Genomic DNA, 12114 nt, shown 5'->3' with positions numbered 1-12114 from the left:
TGTCTATTTCATCTAGACACGGCAAGACTGTTTTTTGTTCGTATGCAGTATTGGGAGCGCTCCGAAAGTTCATGTACTGCGGTTTTTTCTTCCTTAGAGACTTGTATACACCAGACGCATTTCGGAGTTAACACAGACTCCTTCCTCAGTGGTCAAGTCTCGTATATTGTGTAGTGGTATATATAGTCCTGGATCGGTCTTCTCATTAGAATTGTTACGTCATCTTAGGGTGAACCCGAAAACCTGGAACAAACCTATCTGGCCATTTAGTATTTTGTATATAGTTATTTACATAAAAGATTATAAATATATAAAAAACATGTTAAAAGCTTGCGTACAATACCCGCTACATATTCACTCAACTGGGTGTTTATATTCCTAGAGTAATTATTCATAAGAGGAGTGCGATTTTTGTATTCACAATATGCTACATATCATTAGGTGAGATTGATTATGTAAGACATTGTCAAATGGAGTCAAACTTTCCACAGAATATACCATTTAAAATAAAGGAGTTAGAAAAAAGTTTTTGGTACATTTTATTCATGTGCAGTTTATTTTATAACATATATAAAGTGCATTTTTTTAAGTGCGTTTATTTATAAAAATGAAACAAAAATCAAAACTAAGGAAGTGCTCCTATATTATATTGCTTGAAATAATCCTTCATACGGGAAATACGATTTTCGTGTTCACAATATGCTGCATATTGTTGGATGACATTGATTAATCAGAAAAGACTATTTAAGGTGATAAAGTTTTTTTTCATATATAAAAAAGGTGCGTTTTTTTAGGTTATGTGCTTTTTATTTGAAATAGCAAAAACCAAATGCAATAAAATGATCCTATGTGTTGTAATGTACCATATTTTTAAACTTCTGTTTATATTTGATTATGAATGCCTAATTTGAATCGAGTTGATTTCATTTCTCTCACTGGTTACCCTACTGGGCCCATCATACTAGCGGAAGGACGGTGGCCGATCGTTCGGTCAAGGTATGTTTTTTCAAGATAAATATTACTCAACAAATCGTACTATATAGAGCGAGGGGGAAGTCTTCCAGCAGACCGGGCCGAAACGGACATATAGCCGTGTTTCCCTCCGGTGTAAGGTCACCCTCTTCATGCTCTACAAAAAAACAAAACCTCCAAATCTGCATTTAATCCCTCTGGAAGGATAGTATTAAATTTGAATATTTTCCTAGACTCCATCCGTGACATTTTACTTATATGGTCTCCCCCTCTCCAGTAGGTGTTTACCTTTTCCAAAGCTGTAAATACCATTCCTTTTGGATCTTGGTTATGTGAGGTCTTAAAATGGAGGGACAAAGTGTGTTTATCATATCCCTTTTTTATATTTGCAATATGCTCTGCAATTTTTTAGGGGGAGTACCCTTTTCCTTGTTAGCTGGAGGGTGAGCCATCCCAATCTACTATACATTCCACAGTTCTCTATTTCTTGGTTTTGCCTCAGAAACTGCATTTTTTATGTCACCCCACAAGTTTTCTATTGGATTAAGATCCGGGGATTGGGCTGGCCACTCCATAACGTCAATCTTGTTGGTCTGGAACCAAGATGTTGCACGTTTACTGGTGTGTTTGGGGTCATTGTCTTGTTGGAACACCCATTTTAAGGGCATTTCCTCTTCAGCATAAGGCAGCATGACCTCTTCAAGTATTCTGATGTATTGAAACTGATCCATGATCCCTGGTATGCGATAAATAGGCCCAACACCGTAGTATAAGAAACATCCCCATATCATGATGCTTGCGCCACCATGCTTCACTGTCTTCACAGTGCACTGTGGCTTCAATTCAGTGTTTGGGGGTGATCTGATAAACTGTCTCCAGCCACTAGACCCAAAAAGAACAATCTTACTTTCATCAGTCCTCGAAATGTCTCTTTAGGCCAGTCAATGTGCTCTTTGGCAAATTGTAACCTCTTCAGCACATGTCATTTTTTCAACAGTGGGAATTTGCAGGGGCTTCTTGCAGATAGCTTGGCTTCACATAGGCGTCTTCTAATTGTAACAGTACTTACAGGTAACTTTAGACCTTCTTTGATCTTCCTGGAGCTGATTGTTGGCTGAGTCCTTGCCGTTTTGGCTATTCTTCTATCCATTCGAATGGTAGTTTTTCACTTTCTTCCACGTCTTTCAGGTTTTGGTTGCTATTTTAAAGCATTTGCGATCATTTTAGCTGAGCAGTCTATCATTTTCTGCACTTCATTATATGTTTTCCCCTCTCCAATCAACTTTTTAATCAAGGTACGCTGTTCTTCTGAACAATGTCTGGAACAACCTATTTTCCTCTGAATTTCAGAGAGAAATGCACTGTAAACATGCTGTACAACATTTGCTGCCTTCCTTCCTTAAATAAGGGCAATAATTGCCACCTGTTTTTCAAAGAATGAATGACCTCACTCATTAAACTCCACACTGCTATTATTTTGAACATGCCCCTTTCAATTAGTGATTCAATTACACAGAGTCAGCAGCATGCATGTCATGACTGTTGGGTCTGTTGGATTTCTATTACTCTACTACACCTGCTAGTAAACTATTGGCCATGTAGAAATATAATTTCTACCAAAAACAGTGATTGATCAGGTTAGTGATGTCTAACTGCTATTATTTTGAACACAACTGTACATTATTGCTGTTCTGGACTGCGATCTCCTGCCGGTTATTTAACAGTAAACACAGAATATTAATCAGCTCTGGCATACCCACTTCTCTAACCAGAGTACTCTCCTGCCCTACAGGTGGGAGCCCTTCTTCTGACATCTGCTTTTCCTCCTTTTACACATCATCTAATATCGATGTGAATATGTCATCAGGAACATCCAGCTCCTCCTCTCTCTGCATCTTACTGACTTTTCTAGGACATGGAGACTTTGTAGGATGATTTGGAAGAAGTAAGGCCAGCAAAAGATGAGGATGGTCATCATTAAGACCTGGCCCCCCTAAGGGGTACAGACTGGGTGGCATTGGTTGGCACGCTGGCACCAGAATAATAAAGTAAAATTTTATTGGTATTGAATGCTTCTGTTAATCGTTTTCAGCAACACTGTCCCTAGCGCATCAGCGCTGTCCACATCTCTCCCTATGCTCAGATTACAAAACAAATATATGAAATAAGTTGCATCACTTCAGCGGACGGTTTATTAGCCCATATCGGTGTAGAACCTTCACTTGTTGTTCACTGGATTTTCGCTGGAGTGCTGCAACTATCTCTCTGTCTATGATCTATCTGTCTATCTATCTATCTATCTATCTATCTATCATCTATCTATCTATTTGTCTCATATCTATTTATCTTATATCTATCTATCTATCTATCTATCTCATTTATCTATCTATGTATCTATCTCATATCTATCTCTCATTTATCTATCTATCTCATCTATCTATCTATCTATCTATCTATCTATCTCATATCTATCTATCTATCTATCTATCTATCTATCTATCTCATCTATCTCATATCTATCTATCTCATTTATCTATCTATCTATCTATCTATCTATCTATCTTATATCTATCTATCTATTATCTATCTCATTTATCTATCTATCTATCTATCTTATATCTATCTATCTATCTATCTATCTATCTATGTATCTATCACATATCTATCTATTTATCTCATATCTATCTATCTATCTATCTATCTATCTAACTATCTATTTATCTATCTATCTCTCTCATATCTATCTATCTATCTATCATCTATCTATCTATCTATCTATCTATCTATCATCTATCTATCTCATATCTATTTATCTCATATCTATCTATCTAGGGCGCTTGTCAGTGATTACTGACTATAGAACATTTTACCCTTTTGTTTTCCCTTTTACAAGATGGCTGGCGCCCATTCCAGAGTGGCAGTGTGCATGTCAGACAAGCTCAATACTATAGAGCATTTTGCCCTCTTGTTTTCCCTTTTCTAAGATGGCTGCCACACAGTCCAGAGTGGCAGAGTGCATGTCAGACATGCTCAATACACTTTTGGCTTTCCTCCGCCTTCTGTATTTTTCCTTGACAAGCGCATTGGCGCCAGGTGAACGCCGTTATCGGCGTGCACACATTTTGTTTGTCCCCTGGTGAGCCTAATCTTTTGATCTATTCATTTAATAATCATTTGCATATGAAGTATACAGGTGTAATCATGTTTTGTAATGCATATTAATCATGGTATTATGCGATTTGGTGTACTCACTGTATTATGTATAGGGGTATGATAATTATGTGCACAATTGTATGAATACATTATGATGTACTATGGCACCATGCACTTTTTATGGCACTTTTAGCACTTTACTTTTGTTTTTTATGTTTAATTATGTATATTGATTCATGATTCATTGCACATGCACTTTGTATATATATATATCTGATCTGTTCACATGTATAACTGCTTGAGAAAGGCTCTAGTATTGATCCGAAACGTTACGTATCCACATGGGTGAATAAAAGCATTTTCTTCATTTTTTACTGATTTTGGAGTGCTGCCTTTTTGCTACTCTATCTTTTATCTATCTATCTATCTATCTATCTATCTATTATCTATCTATCTATCTATCTATCTATCTATCTATCTATCTATCTATCTATCTATCTCCTATCTATATCTATCTATCTATCTATCTATCTATCTATCTATCTATCTATCTATCTACTTATCATCTCTATGTTTATTATCTTTCTTTCTATCTATCTATCTATCTATCTATCTACTTATCATCTCTCTATCTATTATCTATTTTTCCACACAGCTTTTTTTATTAGTGCATTTATTTTTTGTGTGTGTTTTACATCAAGAAGTGTATTGCAGGTAAACTGAGCCGTTCTGAATAGTCGCATTGCTCGTCCTGCCATGTTTTGAACAAGAGTAAGGTGTGGCTTGTAGTTTATTATTTAACATTAGGTCAGATTATGTGACACATATACTATGCTTGGCGCTGTTAATGTAGCTGTTTATCATTTGCTGTCTGTCATTAGGATTCTGAGTACGATAAAAATGGTCAGAAAAGTAAAAAGTCAAATGGAGATCTTGCTGGATGAAGGTATGTACTATAGCAGACACATTATACGAGCACAGTCTTTTTGCAAGCCTTACAGTATTTCAGTTTCTATAGTTTGTTTCATTAAATTATTTATTATGTTATTGCTCAGTTTATACTAGAAGTATAGATACTATTTTGCCTTAAAACAATAAATTGAAAATGTACATTTGCTAAATTCAATAGTAATTTGTAAAACAATGTAGAAGTTATGTGTTACATATGAGTCTTTGAGTCTGTTGCATGCATTTTTTATTGTGTGCCTTATCTTTTATGTTTTTAAGACAAGTAGGTAGTGATCCTGGAAAAAACAGAAGGATAAGACTTTGCATGGAGATGCATTGTCCTACTCCAATTCAGGCTTTGTTCCTGCTATCTCTTAAAGACATGCACAGGAAAATGTACCACAACATGTTTCTTCTGTTGTTAAGCTATGTCTCTACATATCAATTATACTACAGCTTCAATTCGCAGTAGCTTTACTAGTTTAGTAACCACGTATAGAACAAACAGACTTTGATGACTCTGGACATCTGCATTTAAGTATTCAGTAGTTTATGGGTTTGTTAGCCACTGTATATAGCATATCAGCTGAGTTATAAGTCTATTCAGTTATCACCAGTATAATGTACTTAAAGAAGATGCACAAATGGGTTTAGACTGTAACTCATTGAGTTAGCAGCTAATTCTGCATATAGTTTTGACTTTTTTTCTAAATACTGGAAAATAATGGAAAATCTAGAAAACACATTGTGTTGGATATAAAAGACAACTACACTTTCCAAAACAGTTGAAAACAATGTACTGTATACTAACACATACTGCTCAGACGTGTACCAAAAGGATGCTCCTTGTCCGATCTCTAGAAGTCTACTGTTATAATGACATTTCATTGTACTGTGCGTGCAGGCGCCATCTTCTTGTGGATTGAATTTGTGAGCTGTGTTCAAAGGAGGTTCATGTTGCCACTGGTCTAATGGTTTTGTTAAGTCTGCTATATATTTCTTGAGTTCTATGTCAGTCTGGTATGTTTCTTGAGTTCTGTGATCTGTCCTGGTTGTGCATCATGCTTTGCTTGAATCTGCTTAGATTCTGTCTGTGTCCTGTGTTGTAGCTTATCTGCCATTACCTGTAGTGTCTTGACCACTGTCGTCCAGTATCCCCGATGTCTGCATGAGTTCCTGTAGTCTGTATGTCTGATTCTTGTAGTCTGTATGTCTGGGTTCCTGATCGTTCTGTTTGCCAGTGCTCTGGGTTTTGTTTCATGCCTTTATCTGTGTTTGCCTTGGATTTGTTTGTATTCTGCCTAAATTAGTGCCTTGTCTGTGCCTGTGGTGCCTTGCAAAACCTGTTAGTGGTTCCACAGCCATTGTCCATACACCTGGCAAACAATGGCTGTTCCAAGGTACAGTACATTTTTCCATGAAGTGTGCGGAGCTTGTAATTTGTGTTTTCACTGTGAGCTACCCCTGCTATTTCTACATTTATTTCCATTATGTCTGAACTGCTCCCTACAGTGTTGCATATTGCTTCTTCTTGTTCATGTTGGTAATGGAGCTAGTAAGGGGCCCCAGACAGTGGCTTTAGTTTCAACCATGTACCCAGTGGACTACTTTTGTTGGCAGTGGTTCCCTGTGGGTTACCGTCTTGGTAGTGACCTCAGGCATTTAGGCTATAGATAGTGGGTTATTTGACCCTATTCACTGTGGGCTTACTCTTGTCATTAAGTAAACTCAGCAGGTTGCTATGTCCCTTGAGTTACTATTGTCAGTGGGTGACCACGGGGTTTATCTGATCGAAGAAGAGAGAGTGTAAGGGAGGGGGTATTGTTACACTTGTTGCCAAGGCCCCGACTTCTTATGGGTTGAATTTGTGCCGTTGTGTTCAATGGTGATTCATGTTGCCACTGTTCTTTGTGTCATTGTCTCACTCACTTGTGGTGTGAATTTGTGCCCATGTGCTTGTATCCTTTCTCAGTTCTGGTATGTTTCTTGAGTTCTGTGACCTGCCCTTGTTGTGTATCATGCTTTACTTGAATACGCTTAGATTCTGTCTTTGTCCTGTATTGTAGAGTTGTCTGCCTGTAGTGTCTGAACTACGTATGTCTTAGCGACAGTGTGAGCATCTGGTGCTTTCTCCCGACTAGACATCTTGAACATCCGGTATCTGCTATGTCTGTATGAGTTCCTGTAGTCCATATTTCTGGTTACTTTAGTCTGTTAGACTGGGTTCCTGATTGTTCTGTCTGACAGTTTTCCGTGTTTTGTCTCATGGCTGTATCTGTGTTTGCCTTGGATTTGTCTGTATTCTGCCTGGTTAAGAATAAGTATCATGTCTGTGCCTGCAATAGTGTCTCTGACCTCTGTGGGTCATCTATCAACTACACCAGAATTATTCCAAGAGCTAGTGGCCCGAAGGGTTCCCTGCAATATAGTCCAGATCCCTGTATAGGGGTTAAAGTGTGAATACCAGGGGACCGTGGGATAATGGGGGATAATGCCTTAGATTGTGAACTCCATTGGGGACAGGTTGATGCTAATGTCTGTAAAGCGCTGAAAAATGTCAGCTCTATATAAGTGAGTATAATAAAGTAAATAATGCCTTAAGGTCTAGCTATTTCCAAACATGTTAGTTGGCACAACCACTGTCCATAACACATATCTGTGGATCTATAGTCTATTTCTAACATATATGTTAGGCTTAAGCACCATATATTGAATGAGTGGAGCATTAATGGTCAGTTAGATTTATTAAAAAGATCTATTGATTTTCCTTTGGTACTTGGAGTTTCACCACTGATGACCATTCACAGCCAACCATCCAGTGATATTGCTTACAGTATTGGAGGCCTATGGTTGAAAGAGTGTTGATGTATTGGTTTTAGTACTCCCTGTTGAAGCGTTATCCATAGCAGTCATTTGAGTGTTGATGCATAGTCAAAATTGCATTTTTTTGTGCATCTATGATAGCACATGTAATAAAACAGTTATCATGATGAGGTTCCATCTGCTGAGACCCCTACTGTAACGAAATACGTTAGGGTTGGTGGTGGAGAACAGATGATTCATATAGTGTTACTCAAGAGTGACTTGAGTGGAGGCTATAGAAATACCTGTTACGTGTTAAAAAAAAAAAGCAGGGAACACTGTATAGAAGTACATACACTATATGGACAAAAGTATTGGGACACCTATACATTACAGATACAGAAGCTTTTATGACATGTAATTCTAAATTCATAGGCATTAAAAATGGGATGGTTCCCCCTTTGCAGCTAAAACAGCTTCCACTCTTCTGGGAAGGCTTTCTACAAGATTTTGGAGCGTGTCTCTGAGAACTTTTGCCCATACATCCAGAAGAGCACTGATGTTGGAGAAGAGTCCCTGGCTCACAATCTCCATTCTAGTTCTTCCCAAAGGTGTTCAATAGGTTTGAGGTGAGGGCTTCATGTGGGCCAGTCAAGTTTTTCCACACGTCATGCTTTTATGGACCTTCCTTTGTGCACTGGGGCCACTTCTCAAGAGTCCAGTGGTGCCTTGCTTTACACCACTCTATCCGACAACTGGCGCTGTAGTTGGCACTCTTTTCCAGAACTACACTAGAATTCAATGAGCTCTTTAGAACAAGCCATTCTTTTGCAAATGTCTGTAAAGACAGACTGCATGGCTACGGACTGGATTTTATACTTCTGTGGCAATGACACTGAATGAAACACCAGAATTCAATGTTTAAGAAGTGTGTCCCAATGCTTTGTCCATACAATGTACATCACCATATAGAATGACTGCTTTATAGAAGTATTATGCTCCATATAGACCACAATTTTCTAAGGTCAGTTAACACCAACTTTTGGTCCTTCTCCACAATGGTCATATGCATAGCATGTACGAGTGAGTGAACTGGACTTTGTGCTTAAAGGAGTATTTCACTTTCAGCACATAAAGGGTATTGTTTGTGTAACGAAAAGTTAAAGGCTATGGACATCTTTGGGGCATTATTTTATGGCTGCATTTTATTCATTTTGGGCTAAAATAATTTTTTCATTTGGTCTTTATTAAAAAAATTGGGCAGTTTTTGTAATACATGCAGTTAAAAATCAGTCTTTTTGCAGACTGACGGCTCATGTGAATCCTGTGATCTTCTAATCTCATAAACACTCACTATAGCTAAACTCTTATCAAACTAATAAAAATATGGCTTAAATGAAGAGGGAAAGTCTGCAAATAGACTGATTTTTAACTGCATGGATCACAAAAATTGCTGAAATTAAATACAGATTGAAAAAGAAAAAAAATTATCCCTAAAATGAGCAAAATACAACCATAAAAATTGCCTGGACGGTGTCCATAGCTCATTTACACAGGCTGACTGAGCATCGGGGAATTGGCAACATCTTTACTCCAGTTGATTATTGGGAATGAGCGTTCGTGCCAACATTTGTTCCCGATAATTGGCCCAATATTTCGCCTGGTGAGCCTAATCTTTTGATCTATTCATTTAATAATCATTTGCATATGAAGTATACAGGTGTAATCATGTTTTGTAATGCATATTAATCATGGTATTATGCGATTTGGTGTACTCACTGTATTATGTATAGGGGTATGATAATTATGTGCACAATTGTATGAATACATTATGATGTACTATGGCACCATGCACTTTTTATGGCACTTTTAGCACTTTACTTTTGTTTTTTATGTTTAATTATGTATATTGATTCATGATTCATTGCACATGCACTTTGTATATATATATATCTGATCTGTTCACATGTATAACTGCTTGAGAAAGGCTCTAGTGTTGATCCGAAACGTTACGTATCCACATGGGTGAATAAAAGCATTTTCTTCATTTTTTACTGATTTTGGAGTGCTGCCTTTTTGCTACTCTATCTTTTATCTATCTATCTATCTATTATCTATCTATCTATCTATCTATCTATCTATCTATCTATCTATCTATCTATCTCCTATCTATATCTATCTATCTATCTATCTATCTATCTATCTATCTATCTATCTATCTATCTACTTATCATCTCTATGTTTATTATCTTTCTATCTATCTATCTATCTATCTATCTATCTACTTATCATCTCTCTATCTATTATCTATTTTTCCACACAGCTTTTTTTATTAGTGCATTTATTTTTTGTGTGTGTTTTACATCAAGAAGTGTATTGCAGGTAAACTGAGCCGTTCTGAATAGTCGCATTGCTCGTCCTGCCATGTTTTGAACAAGAGTAAGGTGTGGCTTGTAGTTTATTATTTAACATTAGGTCAGATTATGTGACACATATACTATGCTTGGCGCTGTTAATGTAGCTGTTTATCATTTGCTGTCTGTCATTAGGATTCTGAGTACGATAAAAATGGTCAGAAAAGTAAAAAGTCAAATGGAGATCTTGCTGGATGAAGGTATGTACTATAGCAGACACATTATACGAGCACAGTCTTTTTGCAAGCCTTACAGTATTTCAGTTTCTATAGTTTGTTTCATTAAATTATTTATTATGTTATTGCTCAGTTTATACTAGAAGTATAGATACTATTTTGCCTTAAAACAATAAATTGAAAATGTACATTTGCTAAATTCAATAGTAATTTGTAAAACAATGTAGAAGTTATGTGTTACATATGAGTCTTTGAGTCTGTTGCATGCATTATTTTATTGTGTGCCTTATCTTTTATGTTTTTAAGACAAGTAGGTAGTGATCCTGGAAAAAACAGAAGGATAAGACTTTGCATGGAGATGCATTGTCCTACTCCAATTCAGGCTTTGTTCCTGCTATCTCTTAAAGACATGCACAGGAAAATGTACCACAACATGTTTCTTCTGTTGTTAAGCTATGTCTCTACATATCAATTATACTACAGCTTCAATTCGCAGTAGCTTTACTAGTTTAGTAACCACGTATAGAACAAACAGACTTTGATGACTCTGGACATCTGCATTTAAGTATTCAGTAGTTTATGGGTTTGTTAGCCACTGTATATAGCATATCAGCTGAGTTATAAGTCTATTCAGTTATCACCAGTATAATGTACTTAAAGAAGATGCACAAATGGGTTTAGACTGTAACTCATTGAGTTAGCAGCTAATTCTGCATATAGTTTTGACTTTTTTTCTAAATACTGGAAAATAATGGAAAATCTAGAAAACACATTGTGTTGGATATAAAAGACAACTACACTTTCCAAAACAGTTGAAAACAATGTACTGTATACTAACACATACTGCTCAGACGTGTACCAAAAGGATGCTCCTTGTCCGATCTCTAGAAGTCTACTGTTATAATGACATTTCATTGTACTGTGCGTGCAGGCGCCATCTTCTTGTGGATTGAATTTGTGAGCTGTGTTCAAAGGAGGTTCATGTTGCCACTGGTCTAATGGTTTTGTTAAGTCTGCTATATATTTCTTGAGTTCTATGTCAGTCTGGTATGTTTCTTGAGTTCTGTGATCTGTCCTGGTTGTGCATCATGCTTTGCTTGAATCTGCTTAGATTCTGTCTGTGTCCTGTGTTGTAGCTTATCTGCCATTACCTGTAGTGTCTTGACCACTGTCGTCCAGTATCCCCGATGTCTGCATGAGTTCCTGTAGTCTGTATGTCTGATTCTTGTAGTCTGTATGTCTGGGTTCCTGATCGTTCTGTTTGCCAGTGCTCTGGGTTTTGTTTCATGCCTTTATCTGTGTTTGCCTTGGATTTGTTTGTATTCTGCCTAAATTAGTGCCTTGTCTGTGCCTGTGGTGCCTTGCAAAACCTGTTAGTGGTTCCACAGCCATTGTCCATACACCTGGCAAACAATGGCTGTTCCAAGGTACAGTACATTTTTCCATGAAGTGTGCGGAGCTTGTAATTTGTGTTTTCACTGTGAGCTACCCCTGCTATTTCTACATTTATTTCCATTATGTCTGAACTGCTCCCTACAGTGTTGCATATTGCTTCTTCTTGTTCATGTTGGTAATGGAGCTAGTAAGGGGCCCCAGACAGTGGCTTTAGTTTCAACCATGTACCCAGTGGACTACTTTTGTTGGCAGTG

The 12114-nt window shown here is 37.2% G+C and overlaps 1 protein-coding gene across 1 annotated transcript in view; it reads left to right on the top strand.

Moving 5' to 3' along the window:
• Positions 1-10443: 10443 nt before the first annotated feature.
• LOC120990866 (transmembrane channel-like protein 2-A) overlaps positions 10444-12114 on the top strand; it is a 121887-nt gene continuing 120216 nt past the window's right edge. The window contains exon 1 of the mRNA XM_040419749.1: positions 10444-10489. Within this exon, the coding sequence (XP_040275683.1) occupies positions 10444-10489 (46 nt within the window). The remainder of the gene's footprint in view (positions 10490-12114) is intronic.

This window comes from Bufo bufo, chromosome 2 (assembly GCF_905171765.1).
Source record: "Bufo bufo chromosome 2, aBufBuf1.1, whole genome shotgun sequence".
In the NCBI taxonomy this organism is placed as follows: domain Eukaryota; kingdom Metazoa; phylum Chordata; class Amphibia; order Anura; family Bufonidae; genus Bufo; species Bufo bufo.
Note: the sequence above shows the minus strand (reverse complement) of the source record. Positions and strands in the feature narration are given on the sequence as shown.